The sequence below is a fragment of the Anolis sagrei genome, chromosome 1, assembly GCF_037176765.1.
Source record: "Anolis sagrei isolate rAnoSag1 chromosome 1, rAnoSag1.mat, whole genome shotgun sequence".
NCBI classification, from domain to species: Eukaryota; Metazoa; Chordata; class Lepidosauria; order Squamata; family Dactyloidae; genus Anolis; species Anolis sagrei.
Window position 1 is genome coordinate 118,980,802 of NC_090021.1, and position 24,813 is coordinate 119,005,614.

At 38.7% G+C, this 24,813-nt stretch overlaps 1 protein-coding gene across 39 annotated transcripts in view; it reads left to right on the top strand.

Annotated features, from left to right (window-relative positions):
• The window catches only part of DST (dystonin), a 411,253-nt gene that overhangs the window by 263,531 nt on the left and 122,909 nt on the right, over nt 1-24,813 (top strand). For 30 of the 39 annotated variants that reach the window (XM_060752763.2, XM_060752758.2, XM_060752766.2 and 27 more), the window contains 11 exons: nt 35-181; nt 1,901-2,134; nt 3,666-3,818; nt 5,171-5,404; nt 5,906-6,190; nt 8,122-8,667; nt 10,826-11,002; nt 17,710-17,833; nt 21,703-21,911; nt 23,341-23,658; nt 23,814-23,980. In XM_060752763.2, coding sequence (XP_060608746.2) covers nt 35-181; nt 1,901-2,134; nt 3,666-3,818; nt 5,171-5,404; nt 5,906-6,190; nt 8,122-8,667; nt 10,826-11,002; nt 17,710-17,833; nt 21,703-21,911; nt 23,341-23,658; nt 23,814-23,980 — 2,594 coding nt within the window. The remainder of the gene's footprint in view (nt 1-34; nt 182-1,900; nt 2,135-3,665; nt 3,819-5,170; nt 5,405-5,905; nt 6,191-8,121; nt 8,668-10,825; nt 11,003-17,709; nt 17,834-21,702; nt 21,912-23,340; nt 23,659-23,813; nt 23,981-24,813) is intronic. The other 9 variants (XM_060752780.2, XM_060752782.2, XM_060752781.2 and 6 more) reach the window with 1 other exon arrangement.

Genomic DNA, 24,813 nt, shown 5'->3' on the forward strand with positions numbered 1-24,813 from the left:
AGGGGGAAACTCTTTTCTAAAACTATTTCTCTAGGCTAAACTTACAGCATTGCATCAAGAACACCTTGTCAAGCTTCAGGAGTTCACAGACTGGATCATGGAGAAGAATGAAACCATTAAAAACTACAAAGTGGATGTTTGTGACATTGAAGATGTGAGACAAAGTTTTCAGTTTTTCAAGGTATGTGTCATACTACCACATTTTAACTTTTGCTTTCAATATGTAGTGCATAAAATGGGAAATCATCATTATTTTTGAGAGAATTCACATTATAACTGAGAAAAATGTAATTTTAACAGGGTATCTACATTAGACAGGTTAGCCCTGCCTTTGGAGAAGCCCTGGATCAGCACTTATATGCCCATTATCTAAATAGCCTGGGACCACATTAGGCCCACTGGGTTGTCATTTCCTCTGTATCACCACCAGTGGCACTTCTACCCTCACATGAAGCATTCTCTAAGCTCCTGGCCATTGAAAGTGCCTCTGTTGATGTCAGAGCAAGTTGCTTGTATGACCAACAAGAAGAAGTGGAACAATCTCCTTTCTTCTTGCTGGTTGCTTGGGCACTATGTTTTGGCATAAGCAGAGACACCGGCAAAGGCCAGAAGCACTGGACAGTGCAGCAAAAGGGTGATGGCAGGTGGTGTCCATCTGGACAGCAGGTCAGCCAAATTTGAACTGGTCCTACTGTCCAGACCACCCCTAAGCCTCAGGATACTCTAGAGTTTTAACCTTGACTTTGCCAAAAATGGAGAAAAGTTGGTTTAAAGTGGGAAGCCTCTCTGCATCCTGAACACAACCAACAGACCATTAGCAGTGAATACAGCGTTTGGGTCCAGAGTAGGCCAGCCCCAAGTTATACCATTACTGTCTTAGAAGATAACAATGTTTAATTTGGGAGCCTAAAAGTCAAATTGTGGCATTATGAATTAATGCATTTGAAGAAGGTTAAAGCCTAAATGACTTTTAGCAGTCATAAATAGCTTCTAGTTTAGCCATTGCAAATTACTAAATAAAGGACAGATTTATAAGTAAACATAAAATCTAGTGTAATGGTTGGATGTGCTGAACTTTTTGCCAGCCCAATACTTTCCTTAAGTAGATTAGATTCCATAACATATAGATTCATATGATTCTTATTACCTTTTGAAAATATAAACAGGCTTTGAGTAAGATTGCCATACTAGTTTCCTAAACCCTACAGGGCTTTTAAAAATTATTATTATTATTATTATTATTATTATTATTATTATTATTATTATTTTACTGACACAGAAACACTGTATGTCACAGCAAATGAGATATATATGCTGGATTTCGTATCACAAAATCACAAGCCAAACACTTCCCAAGCGTTTAGGACTGTGTGATGTATTTTCGAATTATTATTATTATTATTAATAATAATAATAATAATAATAATAATAATAATACCCTACTTTATCTCTCCCAAAGAGGACTTAAAGTGGCTTAACATAAAAACATTAGTACACAATTTAAAATATACAAATATACAAACATTAAAATTGAGTTAAATTTAAACAGTATTAAAAATTCACAGTTAAAAACCATTCAAAAATAATAAATGCATCTTCAAGTTAAAACCGCAGCACCTCCTGCCTTGATTTTAAAAACCTTCATCTTTAAAAGCCTGCGTGAATAAAACGGGTTTAGCCTGCCACTGGGAGGACAACAGGGAGGGGGCCATTTTGGCTTCTGTGGACAGAATTCCAGAGTTGAGGGGCAGCCACCAAAAAGTCCTGCTCTCTCGTTCCCACCAACCGAGCTTGAAAGGAATGAAGGGCCTCTCCTGAAGTTCTCAGGGTGTGGGCAGATTCATACAAGGGAATGCAGTCAGCCAAATATGCTAACTAAACTTCATTGCTTAATTTTCAGGACTTGGAAAAAGATCATGGATGTAAAAAAATTCAGCTGGAATCCACAGCCTTTGACATTCAGTTTTTCATTTCTGAGCATGCCCAAGATCTTTCCCCAAACCAGAGCAAGCAGCTCCTGAAGCTCTTAAATAGTACACAGAAACACTTCCGAGAAGTGCAAGAAACAATACAATCTGAAGTGGACCGTTGTGAAACTCTTTTGCAGACAGCTCAACGTCTTGTTGGCCAGAAGGTTTGCTTTCCCTTAGCATTATGTCGACACGATGTGGAGAGAGAATGGCAAGATGCAGAAAGTACAAGCAGAAGAGTACAATGTATCTGCCTTTCAGAACTGTAGGCAGACATTTCCTACATTTGATGTTTAAAAGGAAGTTCTTTGTCAGTAATATTTAACAGCAATTATTTAGAAGTGTTAATAAAGAGTCATGCAACAGTGGATAATAGTGCAGTTAAGGAATTATATCTTGCTTTTAAGCTGAATCATAAGTAAACAGAGCTAAGGCTAAAGAGTCTACACCAGTGGTTCTCAACCTGTGGGTCCCCAGGTGTTTTGGCCTACAATTCCCAGAAATCCCAGCAAGTTTGCCTGCTATTAAGATTTCTGGGAGTTAAAGACCAAAACATCTGGGGACCCACAGGTTGAGAACCACTGGTCTAGAGTTAGTCTCTGAATCCTCTCCAAGAGTGATATTGCATTTTCTAATTCAGTCATCCATCGCAAGTCCTTGCGTCAGGTCCAAAAGCAACCATTGGTGCTTCTCTGAAAATTATTGTGCAACTTAAGGAACACTATTTTTGTGGGCCATTTGGGTTGCAGATGGTACCTTGTCCCACATCCTGAGATGCCTAGTCTGAGAAATTCTCATGTTATGGAAAGTACAGAATGCACTCAGGAGGCTTGAGGCTTTATCATACGTAGGGGGATATAGGGAGGAGGGATATGGAGAAACCTATTAGATTGTAACCTCTGTGCACAAGTTCCTCTTAAAACAAAGATAACACAAGGCATTTTGCTGATTGAGACAATTTTGCTCCTGGCTTTAGTACAGAAGCTGACCGTACTAGCCTACTGAATTATTTTGGATTTTTTTCTGTGTCCTCCATGGCAGCTTGGGGCATAAGGGTTCTTTGGAGGGTGTATAAGGAAGAATTTGTGGCACATAGCAGCTTGCTATTGTGCCTTACTCTTAGTATGGGCTGCCTGGGCTAGTTCATCTTTCAGGTCCCAAATTGTTTATACTACTCACAGAAAACTAAATGTCAGATGTTTAAAAACCAATTAAAATGTCAGATTGTAAAAGGATACAACATAGGGTGGTTTTAAGAGTAATGTTATTTCGTGTTCTCTTTTATGCTGCTTGAAACACAAATGTGCTTTATATGTAGGCAAAATTACACATGCTGCCTGACTTGACACATATTTTTCGACTAACCTATGTTTTGACATCCCTTTTTCAGAATTAATACCTGCTTATTACAGGTTTCAAGCCATTCAGAAATTTGGATTTTCACACGCATAATGCATGGTCAGACTTCTGCTGGCGATCTCATCCAAAACCTGGTCTCTTTACTTACTGCATTTGTCAGGTTTATCCATACCTTCTATATTCAGCTTCCTAAAACTATATACAACTGCTATCATGTTTACAGCATACTTTCTGAAAAGATGTCTGGTAAAAGCTTTGCGATGTGATTGTTTCTAAATTCACATGTATGAGAGCTTCTCGGCATTCCTATTCAGGTTTCCTCTTATTCTAAATTAGGACTTAGAGGAACAGCATCAAGATTTCAAAGAAAAACTGCAGGATATATGTGATCTCCTCACGCAAACCGAAAACCAGCTCATTGGCCACCAGGAAGCCCTTGTCATTGAAGACAGCAAGACTGAGTTGCAGCAATGTCAAACCAAACAAGAGGTAAAGAGTCAAACAATAATCCAAGACAGATTAAGGTTGGAATTCTAAATTCAGTCTCTTAGGAGTAAACTGTGTTGTCAAAGGCTTTCATGCCCAGAATCACTGGGTTGCTGTGAATTTTCTGGGCTTGTATGGCCATGTTCCAGAAGCATTATCTCCTGGCCTTTCACCCACATCTATGGCAGGCATCCTCAGAGGTTGTGAGGTCTGTTGGAAACTAGGAAAATGGGTTTTATATATCTGTGGAATTTCCCACCTTGGACATTCCACAGATATATAAACCTCACTTGCCTAGTTTCCAACAGACCCCTCAACCTCGCAGGATGCCTGCCATAGATGTGGGGGAAATGTTAGGAGATAATTCTTCTGGAACATGGCCATACAGCCTAGAAAACTCACAGCAACCTAGGAGTAAATTGATATTTGTAAAAACTTCTGAGTGTCTGAAATCACTTCCAAATGCTGGAAAACCATAACTGTTAATTGGACACCTAGAATCCTCTCCGTTCCTTATAGAAAGCAAGGACTAACATTCCTGAAATAACTCTCATGTCATCTCTACAAATATCTCAGAATGACTATACAAAGTAAAACAAAGCAACAGAACAGTAACAAAATGAAATAGGGAAGAAATATCCATTTCTGGATAAATGTGGGTTCATTTGTTTACCTGCTTCCTTCATTTCTTTAGTGTGGTTTTCACTGTCATAAAAATACAAAGTGAAAAGATATATCTCCAACACTGGTAATCAGAAAACATTCTACACGATTTAAAGTGCAATTAAAATCCCTTGTAGAAGACATTCCATAATGGAGATCCCATAGTCAAAAAGAGTCTCTCCATTGCTATGTCTCTCTCTCTCTCTCTATCGCATTTATACTTCACTTTTAATCCACAAAACTTATGAGAAAAGAAAATACGTTTGGGGCATTTCAGCTGTGTTTTATGTTTGGTTTCCCAATTCTAGGCAGAGGTCTCAGTTTTAGGTAGTGTTCTCAGATCCACTTCAAGTCTGTTTCTATCAATTTACAACTGTTAAAAATCAAGAATATTTTTTCAAAGTCCTTATGAATTTATTCCACATATTAAACATAGTAATAGGTTTTTTTTCCTGAAATCACAGTGATTACAAACGGCAGATTTAGGCTGTGCCTTTGTAAAGGAACATCTAAGAAGTCAAGAATAAAATAATAAACAGAATAAAAATATATAATTCATTCCCCTCTCATTCTAATATTAATTTAATACATTTTAATGCATTCCCTTATATCATAAGGGAAATAATACATATGATATATGAGCAAAGATTATGTTTTCTTTTGACCTTTTTATGTTCTCATTTTTCCTCTAGGAATTGCAGAAAAATATGCAAGCCAATACACAGGCATTGGCTGAAATTGTGAAAAATACAGAGATGTTCTTAAAAGAAAATGGAGAAAAGCTGCTTCAAGAAGACAAGCTCTCTCTTGAAAAGAAGCTGAATGAAGCTAAGACCAAGTGTCTCCTGCTTAGCCAAAAGGCGGAAGAATCCAGAAAAGAGCTGGATAAAGCTGTGACAACAGCTCTCAAGCACGAAACAGAGAAGGTTAATTGATAATCACTTAAAATCTCATTTTAAAACTGCATGTTGTTTATCTTTTTATCATATATTAAGGCTGAGAGTACAAGGTGAATTTTCTAAATGTCTAAAACTCAAATGAATGTTGCCCATTTGAAAGACAGTAAAATTCAGATATTCACCAAACTCAACATTATCATTACCAATTATTATATACATCTAAATATTGACATTTATCAGAGTGTTGTAAAAAAATTACAGAATTACAGGTTGTTCCTAAATTGAAAGATTTATAGAAGTAAATTTTAGAGTTGCATCTATGATCAGCCATATTTGCTTTTGTAATTGTTTTGAAGAGTCTGCTCTAGAACTGCATTAAGAGGAAAAACATTCCTATAATTTTTTTCAGCCTGAATTTGCATTAATATACCCATAATTGAACCCTTATAAATACCTATATTTGAACCTTTTGTGACCGAATTATATATACATATGCTTGAGCTTGATTATGAACTTTAATTTACACAGGTTGCAGCCAGAGAACAGTTGGAAGAGAGTAAAAATACAATAGAAAACCTTCTGGATTGGTTGTCAAATGTAGACAAAGATGCTGACCATGGGAAGAAGAAATGCAAGCCAGCAATCAAGCAGAATGGCAATCATTTTCAGGAAGAGGATGTGGAGGGCTTGGTGGGAGAAGAAGATGAAGTCAATGGTAACTTGCTGGACATTGAACAGGAAAATGAAATCCAGATAGATGGGCAGCTGAAACCATCAGAAGATAATCTCAATATGCAATATCAGAAAGCTAAGGTACTTGCCATAAAACATTTTTTCAGTTCATATCTGTTTTGGAAAAGGTGTGGTAGATGTAACATTGTCTGTACATATTTCCGAGTCATACTACACTCATGTTGGAAAACACATGATAGTCTTGGAGCATACAAATCAAGGCCTAGTGCAGCTAAGATACATGGTTCCAGCCAACCTATGTGGCAATATCTGGCACAGTTTTTGAGAGTAATATCACCTACTCTTCACTGTATTGGAAATCTCTCAGCAGATTCATGATGGCCATGGATAAATATGTGAGAGGAAGTCATAGGGAGGAGGGAGCAAGCTTGTTTTCCGCTGCCCTGGAGACCAGGACGTGGAACAATGGCTTCAAACTACAGGAAAGGAGATTCCACCTGAACATTAGGAAGACTTTCTGACTGTGAGAGCTGTTCAGCAGTGGATTCTCTGCCCCGGAGTGTGATGGAGGCTCCTACTTTGGAGACTTTTAGCAGAGGCTGGATATCCATCTATCAGGGGTGCTTTGAATGTGATTTTCCTTCTTCTTGGCAGGGGGTTGGACTGGATGGCCCACAAGGTTTCTTTCAACTCTATGATTCATTCCTAAACCTAGTGAGATTTTTCAGAATAAAGATGCTCAAAACTTTGAAAATACAGAAACAGGCCAAACCTGTGTTTTAATGCACACACTGCCTGCATCTACACTGGGCTGTTTTTTTCCAGTGTATGTCTGTCCCTAGGAAATCCTATATCCAGCTCATAAGTGCTAAACATTGGGGATGGTATCCAGATGGTCCAGGCAGACTGGGACTGCATTGGCCCTGCTAGGCCGTCATCAGTCAACCCAGCAGAAGGGGATGACCCATTCTAGTCTCCCCACTATGTCTCCCTGCTGGCCATGGAGATCTGTCCAAGCTCATCACTACAGCCCGCTTCTTCTGCTGATGTCAGAATGGGGTACCTGTCCAACCAGCAAGGAGGGTATAGATTGAGCTTCTTTCTGGTCATGTGCATGCCTTGTTCTGATATCAGCAATGACCTGGTGCTCTGGCTACTGGGGAGCAGTCACGACACAAGGATGAGTCATATGTGCTAATTCATATGGACAGGGGAATCATGATGAAATTTACCCAATCCAGCTGTCCAGGTTGCTGTGAAGCCCCAGGATATTCTGGAGTTTCCTCCCAACTCTGGAGTATCTCTCTATTTTGCCTGAAGTGGGTCAAAGTTGGGTTGAGGCCAGAAAACCTGGGACACTCTCCAGAAGTCCCCATGCTTCATGGAGACAGCTAGTTGTGGATTTGAGGTGAATCCAGGTTTTTTTTTCCTCTGTGTATACAGAGTCTGGGAGCAGCTAACGTCATTATGAACATCACAGAACTTCTCAGTGCCTTCACTGTTATGGATAACTCCATGCATGCACACCATTCCACATGTGATTATAATATCTCATGTGAAGTTGTTTCAAATAGCCTTTGTGTGCACATTGTCATATTTACATGCAGTTGATTTGCTCTGGGAAAATTGGACTATGTGTTGGTTGTTGTTGTTCATTCGTTCAGTCGTTTCTGACTCTTCGTGAACTCATGGACCAGCCCACGTCAGAGCTCCCTTTTGGCCGTCACCACCCCCAGCTCTTTCAAGGTCAATGCTGTCACTTCAAGGATGCCATCCATCCATCTTGTCCTTGGTCGGCCCCTCTTCCTTTTTCCTTCCATTTCCCCCAGCATTATTGTCTTCTCCAAGCTTTCCTGTCTTCTCATGATGTGGCCAACGTACTTCATCTTTGCCTCTACTATGTGTTGGTATAGGTTTGTAATGTTTCAATAATTATTAATGTTTTTGTAAGTATGTGCATCTCTTGTTAATGGGAAGATATTAAAAATCTGCTCATGTTCTAGAACATAGTGCTGATTATATGTATTTTTGGATTTCTGCCCCCACCATAGGCTCAACATGAGAAACTTATTTCGCAGCAGCAAGCTGTCATTATAGCAACACAGTCAGCCCAAGCCCTACTTGAGAAACAAGGGCACCATCTTTTACCAGAGGAAAAAGAAAAAATTCAAAGGAATATGAAGGAACTGAAGGTGCAGTATGATACCACTTTAGCTGAATCGGAGCAGAAACTGAAGTTGACACGTTCGCTACAGGAGGAACTTGAGAAATTTGATGTGGACTATGGTGAATTTGAAAGCTGGCTCCAGCAGGCAGAGCAAGAACTTGAAAACCTAGAGACGGGGGCTTCTGACTTCAGTGGGATTGTGTCCAAACTAAAAAGGCAGAAAAGTTTTTCTGAAGATGTTATTTCTCACAAAGGGGACTTGAGGTACATTACCATTTCTGGGCAGAGAGTATTGGATGCTGCGAAGTCATGCAACCAAAGAGAAGGCATTAAATATGATAAGGAAGGTATTGATACTTCATCAACATTCATGGAGGTACAGAATAAGTTGGACAGTGCAACTGGTCGCTTCAAATCTCTCTATTCGAAGGTAAATTTAGTATGTTTTTTCATGGAATGTGAGTGCCCGAGATAAACTGCCTGTCACATGAAATTAAAAACGGAATCCTTTCGATAGCGATGAATTCTATTTTTTTTCTTGATTCATCTTTCTGTGTCTTCTGTTTCTCGATTTTCGGATACACAAGTTCCCAATTCAGATCCACAACTGACCAGGGAATCTGGACTTGCTTGCCAGATTATTGCTATTAGTTTCTATTTTATTTCAGCCTTTGTCCAGGAATTCAGTGGGCATGGTCTCTCCATCTGCCCCTTCATTTATATTATCCTCACTACATCTCTATGGAGTTGGTTGGAAATATAATTAGCTGAATGTCACATCTGCTAATAAGCAAGTCAAATGCAACTCAAAAGTACTACTTGTGAGTTCCAAGGCAATGTGTGTCAGCCATCTGATGTAGTCACCTTTGCGCAAACGGCAATACAAAACATACACACCTTAGCCTCAAGAGTAAATGAATCAATTACCCTTCTCCACAAAGACAAAATCTCAAAAGCTATAAGCTTCATTCTTTTTGCAGGTTATGTAGTATGCAGAGGGATCTTGTAGAACCTTTGAGACTGAGAGAAAGGAGTTGGTAGCATAAGCTTTTGCACACTTGTCTACTGTATTGCAATGTTTCCACTAGATGGAGCCACCTCTAATAGGAAAAGAGTTTTACCTGTAATACAAGCACTGAAAGAGAATGTTTCAAAGGCTACAGGGTATTCATAAATTAATCTTAAGCAGATGTTTTGGTTTAATGAAACTGGCTCATGCAATATGCCCACGTAAAAGTTTTCTATGCAATTGATAAAGTATAGTCCTCAAGGTTCTGTTCTACCTGGAGCTATACTGCCAGGGAGAAAAGAAATAGCCCATTCAAATAACTAATAAAACCAAAATATCTCTGGTATCAATTTAATGTCTTAAAAACCTCTTTTGCATTGGATTGGTGAATTAGCAGGTAAGGTGCCTTGCCATACTTTGCCCACCAAGGATCTCTTTTTTTCCTATATGCATTCTATTATCCAATGTGCAGGGGTTCTTGTTGTCACTGTGCAAATTGCAGCAATGTTAGCTGACTAAGAATTCTGACACTTGTGGCCCAGAAAATAACTGTTCCATGCTGTCCACTGCAGTGTGAATGTGTATTGTGTGTACGTGAGCATTGTCAGGTGTCTTTCATTATGAGAGATGTCTCTTATTTGACGTCTGGAAAGCTTTTCTGTTAGAGAACTGGTAGGTCTTACTTTCCCTATGGGATATCATCTATTTGAGGGTTGGAAAACTTTCCCCCTTTTATAGACTTTTCATATTTGTAGAGGTGTCAAATACTTCGAGATTATTTATTTATTTATCGTGTCAGAAGCAGATTGAGAATACAGTTTTTAAAACCACAAACAAAGTAAAAAAAATGGCATTATACTAAATTTCCTTTGACCAGAAGCTGGCCACTTGGAGTGCCTCTGGTGTTGCTGTAAGGAGGTCCTCCATTGTGCATGCGGCAGGGCTCAGACTGCATTGTAGTAGGTGGTCTGTGGTTTTCTGTCCTCCACATTCACATGTTGTGGATACGACTTTGTAGCCGCATTTCTTAAGGTTAGCTCTGCATCTCGTGTTGCCAGAGCACAGTCTGTTCAGCACCTTCCAAGTTGCCCAGCCTTCTGTGTGCCCAGGAGGAAGTTTGTCAGCCACTGATTGAGATTCTGGGTTTTAGCCTGCCATTGGCAAGAAATCTTCAGAGTAGATTTTCCTTTGAACACTATGTACATTTTTCAGAAAAACATGTGGCTTGGTTAAATGAAATCAATACTTTAGTTTGGTATTTAGATAGAACACAAGCTTGTTACTTTCTACATACCAGTTATAATCCATTTCATGATTTTGGAGTGTTCCTTATAGTTCTGTTTTGAAAACCTGGCAATGCTTGTGTATGTTTGTAAGAGAGAGAAATTAATTAATTCAGCTATTACTAGATAATTATGAAAAGTCTGTTAATACCTTGTTTATGAATGCATTTTGTCAATTTATATATAAGAAGAAATTCAGAAATTATGTAAGATTTCCATCTAGAAACTAGGTATACAAAGAATTTTAAGAAATTGTTCTGATTTTGCACACCATTTTCTTTTCTGTGCCCTTCCAGTGCAGTATCCTTGGAAATAACCTCAAAGACCTGGTAGATAAATATCAGAATTATGAGGATGCCTCCTCTGGGCTTCTGTCAGGACTCCAGGATTCCGAGGAAGCTGTGAATAAACATCTATCAGAAGCTGTTGCTGCCGATCCCAAAAATCTCCAGAGGCAACTAGAAGAAACCAAGGTAAAGCAAGTGAGGAATATCCTCAGTTGCAATCAGAAAATCCAGAGTAAACAACATTAAAGGGATGTGTGTGTTATGTTATCTCAACCCATTACACGTCTGATTAACTTAAGTAGTGCTTCTCCCTCCCACAAAGAGAAAAATTGGGAAGTTCCCAATTAACAAAAGAAAGGTAAACAAATCTATAGTATGAAAAAATATATAAAGGTCAAAATTGTACCTTGATTTGAGCATGGCTACAAAATAACTTGATAAATATGGTAGATGATCTTTATCATATGATACAATCTATTGGCTGTGGACAAAAACTGCATCACCATATATTGTTGAAACATATGGCCTGTCTGCAAGGACAACATTCAAACCAGAACATGAGTGAATTAGGCTAGCCAAGTTTAATATATCCATCAAAGGATGGAGTCAATATAATGGATGATGTCACCAAAGATAACCAATGGCCCCTTCCACACAGCTCAATAATATCCATTATCTGCTTTGAACTGGAATATATGGCAGTGTGGACTCAGATATCCCAGTTTAACCCAGATATTGTGGGATTTTCTGCCTTGATATTCTGGATTATATGGCTGTGTGGAAGGGCTCTGAGATATCACTATCTGACCACTCAGGACTAGAGAGATATCTAGAAATATTTCCAAAGATATAACCTAATGTTTTGATAGAATGCAATCTATTCCCGAAGAGGTTTCCTGAACAAACTGTATCCTATCCTGTGTAGGTTCATTTCATTTTGCTTGTATTTGGCCCATAAACGCCCTCAATAACTGACTGATTCCCACTCTACTCAGTTAATTGTTATGAGAAGTAGAAATGGATGCCTTCTGCATACTGGTGACACTTTGGTCTCAAACCTTTGGGTTTCCTCACTGGACAGTTTCATGTAAATGGTGAAGCCATTCTATAAAATCATTTTAACAAAAAAGCACTTAAACAGCCAGTTTTTGCAGGAAGCTTCTTTGGCCCCTAAAACTTTTCTCTGAGTTCGTATCCTGTCCAAAAGATGCACTCTGGAGTTTAAGGTTAGGAGAATGTATATATAGAATCATAGAGTTGGAAGAGACCTCGTGGGCCATCCCGTCCAAACCCCTGCCAAGAAGCAGGAAAACCGCATTCAAAGCACCCCTTGAATAACATAATACATGACATGATAACACAACAAGATACTCCACTGAGACAGAAAAAATGAAATGCAGAGATACAGAATTGGGGATGCATGGCTCAACAGCAGTACGTGTGAAAAATATCTTGGAGTCCTCATGGACAACAAGTTAAACATGAGCCAACAATGTCACGTGGCAGCAAAAAAAAAAAAAAGCCAATGGGATTTTGGTCTGCATCAATAGGGGTATAGTGTCTAGATGCAGGGAATTCGTTCTACTCCTCTATTCTGCCTCTGTCAGATCACAGCTGGAATGCTGTGTTAAATTCTGGGCACCACAACTGAAGGGAGATGTTGACAAGCTGGAATGTGTCCAGAGGAGGGTCTGGAGAACAAGCCCTAAGAGGAGCGTCTTAAAGAGCTGGGCATTTTTAACCTGCTGAAGAAAAGGCTGAGAGGAGACATGATGGCCATGGATAAATATGTGAGGGGAAGTCATAGGGAGGAGGGAGCAAGCTTGCTTTCTGCTGCCCTGGAGACTAGGATGCAGAACAATGGCTTCAAACTACAAGAAAGAAGATTGCACCTGAACATTAGAAAGAACTTCTTCACTGTGAGACTGTTCAGCAGTGGAACTCTCTGCCCCAGAGTGTGGTGGAGGCTCCTTCTTTGGAGGCTTTTAAACAGAGGCTGGATGGCCGTCTATCGGGGCGCTTTGAATGCAATTTTCCTGCTTCTTAGCAGGGGATTGGACTGGATGGTCCACAAGGTCTCTTCCAACTCTATGATTCTATGCATGTCATTATTTATGGAAGTTACTGATGTGTAGATATTTTTCCCCTTTAAAGTGCATACAAGGACAGGCCCAATCAATGTGTACAGACGTTTTTCAGGAAGTTATGGTTTTAGACTGTATTGTTAGCATTGAATCCTTGCTGTTAGCCAGTCTGAGTCCCTCTACGCAGGTAAACAAGATCGAGATACAAATGTTTTAAATGAATAAATAAACATGGAGGTCAGCATTCTTCAGTAGACAGTGTTTGGTCATGCTACATCTCCTCATCTGACTGCAAGAACCCACCTTAAAGGCCAATAGAATTCTGCAGCACTGATGAGTAGAGTGCTGAAAGATGACAGTTTCAGTCCCATCCTGCCAGCATAACAGCAGTGTGCCAACATGAAGGAGAAAGCTCTGTTTGGTCCTGTTGCTACTCATTAGCACATCAACACCCGAGGTGCTGAATGTGTCATCCTTCAGTGCCTCACTCACTAGTGCTGCATAACTCCATGCCTTGATGTGGCTGGTTGGCTTTTTAAAGCACGTTTCTGAGACATATACAATCATGATAGTGGTGTCACAATTGTAAATGTGGTTATAAAACAGTTGTAACAAATGCAACAAAAAATAAATAAATACAGTTCGTACACCTAACCGATGATATTGATTCTGACTAATGGGAAACCTGAACATCATTTCTCAAGTACATGATATGAAGCTTCCCCTTAAGGGCAGGATTACTCTCTGAGGGAAACTCCCATACTAGCAGTGCCTTGATGTTCAAGCTAAAATGTGCTCTTTTGACTATGGTATGTTGTATATGTTTTTGAGGATGATTTAGGGCTACAAGGGGAAGAAATATGTTTTTAGATTTAAAAAACCTTATCTTCATATGTTTGTTGTTTAGTGTCCCTATTGGTAAAATTACAGCCATATATTACTGGAGGATGATAGTTAATGCTATCTCATAAAATCATGAATTGGAAATGACTTCAGAGGTATCTAATGTATCTCTCTGAAAATGGAGGAAATTGTCTACAACCATTTCTCTGATATGTGAAAACACAATTATTTTGCAAAATAAGCAGCCATTTAGTATTGAAAGCTTTTGAGCTCAATATTTTATTACAAACTATGATAGGCGAATGCTGTTTTATCATGCTGTTTAACTTACGTTGACAAGGACTTTTAAAATGGATTTTCACTTACTGTTCGGAAGCTACAGAAAAATGTTTTGTACATCCTGGTGGATAATATCAGGTGATCAACACAATAAATGCATGCATTGTAACATTAGTGGAGATTGGGTTTAGATTCATATCTCAAAATAACATTTGACTAGTATATGATGGGAAGAGCCTAGAGAGATGAGATAGAGAAGAGTGCAGTGCTAGGTGCATTTGTTTAAAGGAAGAGAGGTATGGAAGACTTGGACCAGAATTGTAAGAGAGAGCAATGAGTACGAAGAGCACTTCTTAAAAAGTCAGGTATTGTAGGTCAAGGCTGCCTTTTGCTGCTGACATACTTATCTGATAATCCATCAAGGCACTGACCTTGTCGGCATAGTGGTGGATAATCTTTTTATAGGGATTAGCGGTTCAAAATATTCTTCTTTGCCTAAGGCTTTGGATTACTTTCTAGCAACATTTAAAAGCTTTAGTTTTTTTTTCAAAAGTAAAACACTTCTCCGCTCCCTCAAATACTTAATTAAAATTACAATAATTGCAGCCAAAATAATGAATAAATAAGCCTTACTATATCAGAGCCAGACTCTACAAAATCCTAGTCTATCATCTTATCACAAGGTGGTATTGACTCTAGATTGTTGAATATTAATGCCAATCAAGGTTAACTGACAGATTCTACCAGGCTGGTACAAAGTTGGAGGTGGCTTCATTGTCTGACAAAAAGCTTACTTAATATGGGAAGGTTGGTTGATTATGGACGTCAGGTGACTGATTGGTTATAGCAATTATATGTGAAATATTTGTTGTATACATTGGCACAGTGGGTCTATCCAGACCCTGAAAAAACCATAAATCTTTTTTTTTCCCGTTAAAACTGTTTATTTTGATTATGGTACATAACAGAAAAGCAAATCATGGCAGATATAATCAGGTACCAATATTTTTGACGTGTACATGCCTATCTACCTTATTCAATCAATCAGTTAATTTTGACATTAAGTACAAATTATTATCATTTACATATCTTAATACACATATTGCTATTTCTGCCTGTTTTCCACTGTTTACAGTCAGAGCTTTGTATTAAATCTTTTCCATAACATTCAGGAAATCAGCACATGGCATTTTACACACATACCACAGACCTTACACTCATCCCAAAACCCCTATCCTAAACAAAATAAACCCTCATCCCCACACCCGTGCACCCTTCACCCTGACTTCCCGCACCGAAACACTATGAAGCCTTTAAGCCTATTTATCTATCCTCATTCATGGTAAACCTAAATTCCTAATGGAGCTCCTCTATATTACTGACTCTCTATTCAGATATGCCATGGCCAACTTCCATTTTTCTAAAAAGTCCTCATTACTCTTATTCCTCCTGTTATAAGTTATTCTGGCCATTAGCATATATTCTCGCATTCTTTCCCTCCAATCCTTTTTGGTTAGACCTTTTTCCCCTTTCCAATCTTTGGCTATGGTCAATCTTGCCGCAGCAAAGCTATATTGATATATTTCTTGGTCCTTTTGATTATTGAAAAAACCATAAATCTTCAAGGCATAAAGAGACATACTATGTTAAGCAGCAGGATTCCAAAAGAATGATTCAATTCATTACCTGAGCTGGCTATATGGGAGAAACAAGTTCCTCATGGCAACAGATCCACTGATTTCTAGTGCATTTCTGAACACAATTCAAAGAGCTGTTTGTGACCTATGGTTCAGGTTTCTGTTTTTTCATATTAAACTTGCTCATGTTTTGAGATCTTCCAGGGAAGGCCCTTCTTTCTTTCTTTCAAATTTTGTATGTACATCTAGTGGGAACATAAGAGATGACCTTTTCAGTGGCTGCTCCCAGGTTCTTGAAATCCCTTTTCAGATAAGTTAGGCTCCTTGCTATCCTTAGAAACAGATGAATATAATCACGTTGCTCATGTGGAAAAGGGGGGACATGAGAGAAGCCTCCCCGCAGGATCGTCACACATCCAGGCATCCCCTTGGGCAACATCTTTGTAGATGGCTGATTCTCTCACACCAGAAGCAACTTGGAGCATTGAAACAAACAAACAAACAAACAGATCTTTTCAGGACCAACCATGACAATAATCTCAATTAACATCTAAGGCATGTCAGCTGCCAAAGAACAGCTGCTTTATGAACTGTGTTGAGATAAGAAATGGGACGTGACCAAGAATGTGTGACCAAGAAACACACAGGGATAAACAACAGAAACGACCCAAAATTCCAGGAATGATTTTAGTGGTGGAAATACCACATGCGCAGTACGGAAGTGCTGTCTGTAAAACCAGGCCTCCAAGTCAGCAGTGTCCATAACACTGAAGAAAACAATATAGAGGTTATAAGAGTAGAGCTTAGCAACATCACGATTACCTCTATGTACAAGTCCCCAAATAAGGCATCCTCAAACTGCGGCTCTCCAGCTGTTTGGGCCTCCAACTCCCAGAAGCTGGAGGGCCGCAGTTTGAGGATGCCTGCCCCAAATGAAGAATTCTGTTTCTCCTCTCCTGAAAACTTTGATAGGCACCTAAGGGTGGTAGTAATTGGTGACTTTAACAGCCATAGCCACATATGGGGCTATGCTCAGGAGTATAAAAATGGAGAGGCTGTCCTCTCCTGAGCTAAATTGCATAAACTATTGCTTATTCGTGAGAGTAAGCTCCCGCCATCCTACAACAGCTGGTGATGGCACCGAGGATATAACCCTGACCTCCTATTTGTGAGTGACAGCATTGTGCAACAATGCACTAAATCAGTGGTACCACCAATACCAAACACCCAGCATTGGCCTCTAGTATGCCAATGTTTCCCAACTGTAAGGCCCTGGGAAGTTTGATTTAAATGAAGATTCAAATTCAGAAAAGCAGATTGGTCTAAATTCTCACATATGTTAGATGATAAGATCATATTAGTCTCCCCAATCCCTGAGGAATACAGATGCATCATCAAAATAGTAAAAATGCAGAAAAGAACAGATCTTAGTAACACAATTAATTGCATTTTAACTATAATACATTTGGTTCCTATTTGTGGATACTAGTTCTATGCAGCTGGAATAGTGAGAATATGGTTTTCAAGCCATTATCATGTTGCAGTTCCAATATGTGACATAGTCAGTGATAATTGGCCTAAAGAACGGAAATGTCATCAAATCTCTATTGGCTTCCTTTCACCTCCTGTTTCTCAGCTGCTATACTATGAAGTGGGGAGTAGTAATGGTTTGGCATACCATTGGGAGCAGCAGTGTGGGAAGCAGAAATTACCCAGGGGCCACAATCAGGTTTTCTTCTGCACACCTAATTAAAATGAGCAAGGAATATTAAAGACCATGATAAATATCAAATCAACCTTGCCAGAGTCAAAAAGTAGAACATATGAATTGCCCATAGTAGACAAGACAAAGGAGTTATTTGGTTCAAAGCCTTGATGTCTAGAATGGTCATACAAATACTGGTTGGAAGCTCACCAGAAAAACAACATGTAAAAATTGTTCTATGCAATAATTAAATATAGCTTCCTCTAATGCCTTCTAAACAAGTCTCATTGTTATTTATTGTATATTGAAGGGCAAAATGATTGTAGCAATGGTACATTTCCACAGGTGCTTCAGGGACAAGTGTCTGGTCACCAGATGGCTGTAGAGAAACTGAAAAAAGCAGCTGAAGTTCTTTTCGACACAAGGGGAGAACTGTTGCCAGATAAAGATGAAATTCAGAATACACTGGGTAAGATGAGAAACTGCCTCCTGTGATTTCTTCCATTCCATAATCAAAGACTAGAGAAGTTCCATTCTTTCATCTCCTTTTTCTTCTTCCACCCCCCTCCCCTCCTTTTAACAGCTAGCAAATAACACCAATTGGGTGAAGTTAAATGCTGATCTTTCCCAGTCATATATATAGTAAAGATAAGTGAACCAGATTATAGTGCAAATAGTGTATTTGGTTGAAAGAGTGTATTGAAGTGACTTATATGAAGCTCCTGGTAGTTTTCCATCTTGACACTATATGTTCCAACATTGATTCAACTCTGGCTTCTTCTAGAACATTCACCAAGGACTTGTCTGTATTAAAAAATCCATCTCACACAACAAATTGCTTTTGAAACTTGTATGAAGGTCTGAGTTCATATGTGACATGTTATGAATACTCCATTGCTCCAAAGCAAGGAAGAATCAAAGATCACATTGTAAACACAAAAACCCTAAAGTAGCATTGAGCATTGTGGCCACAAGTTTCAATAAAGATAGTTAACTGTACATATTATTATTATATATTGTTAGTTTATGTCTCCAATCATAGTATGTAACCTTCTGTAATTAGGAAACGTTTTTATTCATGCATCTACATAGGAAAAGTTACAGATGTTATAGCATTTCATTTAAATAATTTTGACCAACCTTTTTGACATGAGGCCACATTCCCTAGTCTATCCAGCTAAGTATTCATCCTCCAAAAATGGTGTCATCCTCCTTAAATAATTCTCAGGGGCCATATACACAACCAAATGAAGTGAGATGGGGTGTACAAGGCCAGTTCACCCTACATGCCTGACAAAGTTGCTTAATGCAGCCCTGCTCTACATTACCCAAAGTTGTGAGGTACCTTGAAGCTTTGCCAAAGCTTTGGAGCTCACCTGCACTTTGGGGGTCATAAACAGCTGTTTACTTGTTAAACCAGCTGCCACTGTTTCCTTGGCAATCCTGCTTCTTCAGGTGGCCCAGGTACAGGGGATGGCACTTACCAGCATCGCCCTGTCCTCATTGTAGCAGTTTTCTTTCATGTTAGGAGCAACTTGTTGAGAGATTTGGCCGTCCACAAGGATGTTTCCCAGGGGATGGCCAAATGTTTTGATGTTTTACCATCCTTGTGGATGGCTTTTCTCATGAACCTGCATGAGGAGGCAGAGCTGACAGTCTCTCAGAGCCTGTTGGTCTTCAGTCCTGCTGGCACAAGGGTTTAACCCATTGCATCACTGGGAGCTCCTATTGTAGCAGTTAACCAGGGACGTGAAATTGGTGATCATCACTTGTCACAAGTGCTGATGCTAGCTAGAGCACCAAAGCAATTGGGGAAGGAACAGAAAAAAGGAGAGGGTGATCCATTCTCTTCACACTCTCTTGAACCACTCTGGGACTTTGGTCAGTGTTATCACTTGCAATAAGTGACAGCTGCCAGCAGCTTCATATCCTGCAGCTGCTGTTACAAGGACAGGAGAGCAATGGTAAAAATGGCTGTCCAGCAGTGCTTAACCAGACTTGCCTATCTCGCCATCAACCTGGCTCAAGGCTGGTTGTGCACCGGGGCTAATCCAGAGTATCCCAATGCAGGTCAGCTCCAGTATAAGTGGCATGTTTAGCTATGCCCTCAGTTCCTTTTCCATGTGAGGACATCCCAGAAGAAGAATCTTGATGTCCTTTTGTGCTGTTAAAAAGGAGTACCTCTGCTGACTCAAAAACTAACTGTTGTTCTGTGCTCAGAGATTGCCACCCCCCAAGAACTTGAAAGGGGGAACCATTGCCATTATTCATCACTCTGGTGTCCACTCAAAGTCAGCTCATTATCCTTCCGGATGCTGGGACAGAAAAATTAAACCAAGATTTTACCCTTAGATCTAGATGAGTGACAAACATTAAGCAACTGCAAGAAACACTCAAGAGAAGTGATCTAAGCGGAGCAAAGATACTTGTCATGCAAAAAGATGTTTGGTTGCTTATTTCACAGCAGGCAAGGAGAGTAAAGTTTACAGAGTAAAGGTTTCATATTTGGTTCATCGTGAATTAGCCTAAACATATGCAGAAATTCATTTCACATTCCTTGTCTGGAAATAAAGCAAAGAAAACAATTTGTAATTCAGATTGTTTCTCAGCCAGGTAATTAGGAATTTTGTTGATACTTCTACTCATAATTATCAACAAAGATATTGATGCACAGAAACTGTTAGCAAGGAATGCAGGAGTAATGACTAGTTAAAGTAAATGTTGGATGCAGGGCTGTTCTGGTGGTTTCTGCAAGCAAATAAACCAGCAAACGCAAGAGTCTAGAAAGGATGATATCTGAGCCAGTTGAGGTTTCATTTAAAATTATAACTCTTCCGCCTTAGCAGACAGACCATATGAGATTTCTGGAATATTTATAAAGGCCTAAAGATACATGAGAAAGCTGGATATGCAGACTTAAATCTTTAATTCCCTTATCTGAAAGCCCATCTGTTTAACATTCAGCTGTTACAAGTCAATATATTAAAATATTGCTCTATTTCTTCTTATACTTATGCCTAGTCGTGCTTAGGCTGATACGTTTCTGGTGCTTTGTTTATCAGCTTTTGGGGCTTTTTTCATCAACCTGTTCTTTTGGCCATTTATTTGTTTTACATTTGCTGTATAAAGAACATGTAAAAGAAAGATGTTGAATGATCTTGCAGAATACATTGTGTTGCATTTCTGGAGCTGGAGGGTATAAAAGACAGGTTTTGTTTACCTGTTCTGGTGGTTTGAATGCAATGTAGTTTTGAGTGACTGACGGAATTGACCCTCTTTATGGCAAAGTGACATCAGTCATGAAAATTCATTAGGTAAAAAGAACAAGTGAAATCCTTCTTCCATAGAATTCATCCTTATGCCCCTTCTTTTAAATCTCTTTGCTGTTTACCTTAAGAGGCCTTTTGAAAAGTGGAGCCACCTGGACGGATTAACTGTTTTATCTGTAATACTCAGCTGACTGTACCTCAATTGTAGGCTCACACATCGTGCACAGGGTGAACCACAGCTTTCCAGTGTTAAATAATACTTGACTCCAGTCAGAATACTAATGAAGAATCTGTACTTTTCTCACAGAAAAATAACTGATATCTCTAGGTTCTACTTGTTGTGAACTTGTCCCTCATTTTCTGACTTTCTGATATTCAGGTTTATAAACAGGATTGGAGTGAGATTTTGTGAATTGGTGGACTGCTGTTGAATATGGATAGTAGTGTTGTTCAAAATTATAAGTAACTGTTAACTTCAAATTACATCTTTTTGTTTACTTTGATTCCTTGCTCCTCATCTATGTGGATTTTTGGTTGATTTTTCATTAAATGTAATATGTACATTTCATCATTCTTGAAGAGTGCATGAAACACAACCATAAAAGATGGTTCCTACACCCTAGTGCTCTTAGGCTGTGTTTGGATGTCATCTATCATCACCTGATGGTCAATGTGGATTAATATGGGTCATTCGCTTAATAGTAGGGTTTTCCTAATGAAGAAGAAAAATAACAAGTTCTATTTTGCATCTCTGATTTGCAAGATCTTACAGATTGCAGGTAGAAAAAAAACTTCATAAAACTCTGAAAAACTGTCATTCGATTTTGTTGGATTAAATACTTGTATTAGTTTAATATTTTCAAAGGCGGCTTCTTGTATTCTAAGGCTGGATCTACACTGAGATATAAAATTCAGATTATTTGCTTTGAACTAGATTACATGGAAGTGTAGACTTCTATAATCCAGTTCAAAGCAGATAATGTGAATCATCTGCTTTGATAATCTGGATTATATGGCAGTGTAGAAGGGGGTCTCAGATTTATAATTCTTTTCCTGTTTTTTCCCCCAGATACTATTGTGGATAAGTATAATCAGTTATCCAAAGCAGTAAATGATCGTAATGAGAAACTCCAAATCACTCTGACACGTTCATTAAGTGTGCAGGATGGCCTGGATGAAATGCTTGATTGGATGAATGGCGTTGAGAAAAGTCTTGAGGAGCAAGGTCAAGTGCCTTTGAATTCTGCTGCTCTTCAGGATGTTATCAGTAAAAGTATGGTAAGAAGAATTTTAATACAGCAATTTTTTTCTTTAAGGCTTCAACAGGCCTTAAAACAAGGTAAAAAAAAGAAATATGTAGTATGAATAATAAAAAAAGACTAAGCATATGAAAACAATGTAAGTCTTAGGAAGGTGGCATCATTAAGATCCTTTTAAGCAGTGAGCTTCTTAAGAACTTATAACATATTTGAATATAACTAACCTGTTTATATTCAAACTTCCCCCTTTTATCAGGAGAAAGGTGGGATAAATATAAAATAAATAAAATTTGAAAGCTGGATATCAATCATACTGTACTCCATACAAACATTTGCTAATCTCCTTGGTCTTGTGTTGAGAACCATAGTGCGGTTTGTACTTATTCCATACAGAGAACCATTTAAGACATGTGAATACATAAAAGGTCTTACATTGGTCAAATATCACAGACTCTTTACAAAGGCACAATTAAATGTATTTCCCTCGAGAGCTGCTAAGAGGCAGATTGTCTGGAACTCCTTGTGCCCAAAGACTATGCCCCTGTGAAGGAAATGAAGTAGAAACAATAGAACACATTTTATTGAAGTGCCGTTATTTACACAGTGCAACATAGCCAACTTTTATATCCAATTTTGTCCCACATGACCAGCCACCCCATGCAGGGATTGTTAGATGTCTTTTAGAGGACAAGTGCCGCATAGTGGCAAAATTCCTCGCAGTGGCAACAAGGCTGAGAAAGAAATTAAGCTTGGATAGGAGTATTACTTGAAACCATGTTTATTTTGGACAATGAGATGGGATATTTTTTTAACGACTGTTTTTTCACTTATGGGTCTATGGACTGTAATAAATTGTTGTTGTTGTTGTTGTATTCCATATTGCATGTCCAGAGATTTATTTATTTATTTCGTATCAAAAGCATTGCATAAATTAGTATAAAACTGATAAAAATGAAGGTGCACAAGCGGCTAAATATCTTTTGACTAAAAATGGGCAACAGCAACCGCATTGTCTGTAGCCTCCAACAATTCTTCCTCTGTACATGAGGCAGGACATTGCGGACAAGCATACAGCTGCAGAGTTGTCTGTTCTGCTCCACGGTTACACAAAGTGGAGGATTATTTTCAGTAGTGCTATTTTGCCAGGTTGTCTTTTGATCTGCCATTCCACTTCTGAGTCTGTTCAAGGACTTCCAAGTTGACCATTCTTGGTTTGTCCCTGAAGGCAGACCCTTGTGGGGGGCCATCCAGAGATGCAGAGATGAGTTCCCCTCTGCGTGTTAAAACCACCAACTGGACAGACATCACTGAATGAAAACAAATGGGCCACAACTTTATTTGTTTAAGGCTATAGCTAGCCCGATCTGAATTCAGGCATCAATGAACCTGCATGCTGATTGATGAATCCTCCAATCCGTCTGCTCTTAGTTGTCTTTGTTTTATTTCAGGCTTTAGAGCAAGACATTCTAAGTCGTCAAAGCAGCCTAAATGCCATGAAAGAAAAAATGAGCAAATGCATGGAAACAGCAGATCCGTCCACTGCATCCTCTTTGCAAGCTAAAATGAATGAGCTCTCTGTACGGTTTGCAGAAGCAAATAGGAAACACAAGGAAAAACTTGGAAAGATGGAAGAACTGCAGAGTAAAGTAGAACTATTTGAATGCCTGTCTGGTAAACTCCAGTCATTCTTGGACAAGAAGACTCAGGCTCTAAGTGAAGCTGATGTCCCAGGGAAGGATGTCACTGAAATGTCCCAATATGTTCAGGTAAATCTCATATTGCTACATATTTAGAATTGCATCAGTGTACGTAGCCACCTCATTAACAGCTATGAGGGAACATGGTGAGTTCAAGGACTTAATTCTGAATACTAGCTCATGCAGTCAAGGATGAAGCCATTACTTTCTTGTCCATTTTGTAGGAAACCAACACAGAATTGATGGAGCAGAAAAAAGATCTTGAAGTTTTGCAACACCTCATTGAAGAACTTTCTACTCATGCACTTCCTGCAGACAAATCTTTAGTATTAGAAAAAGTAAAAGCTCTGTTAAAGAAATTTAAGGAAGTTGAGGAAGCCATACAAGAAAAGTGAGTAGCTGAATTTTAAAACAGTAAAAATAGTGATAATGAGGATGATTCAGATATATCAAGACTATTAAATTATCACTGGTTGAGTAGTTGCCTTTAGCTGATTTATATGTATGTAATTACAGTAAATTACATATCCAAGTTTTCATGATTGGGCATTTAGTTAAAAGCTCAACTAAATGTGAGATGGAAAGATAATTGTTAATATTTTTATGGTGGTGATATACTGCAGGCAAAATATCTGTAACAATGAAATGTATGCTTTTAATTTGCAGCCCCACTGCTACTGAGAGTTTGTTGTGATATCCTCTTATTAATTAATCAGTTAAATCATTGCCAATTACACTGATTAAAATTTGCAGCCCTAATAATTAGAGCACATAATTATGTAAGGTGGTTGCAATTATTTGACAATTTATAAATGGAAGAGTATGTTCAAGCTTTGTAATTTTACAGTAGAACAAAGATTTATAAAAAACATGACTTGATAAACTGAAATCTGAACCACAAGATGTGATGGTCTGCATATACCTACCATGGGTGTTTATGATTCCTGTTGCAAAGTATGGTGGTGGGGTTGAATTCTTAAAGCAAAACTGACATCACATGTGCCCATTCAAGGCACATAGCATGCCAAAAGTGATCTTTCATTCCTAATATGTTATATTAATATAATTTCTTCTGTAAAAATTGTCAAGTTGTTTCAGGGGGTCCCTTTCTCGGGTATACTCCGTCTCCATATCCTTGCAATTGTCTTTTTTCAGCGTTTATTTATTGGTTTTCTGAAATTCTTAGAATTCTGGTTCAGTTTTATTTTTACAACTTCATGTTGT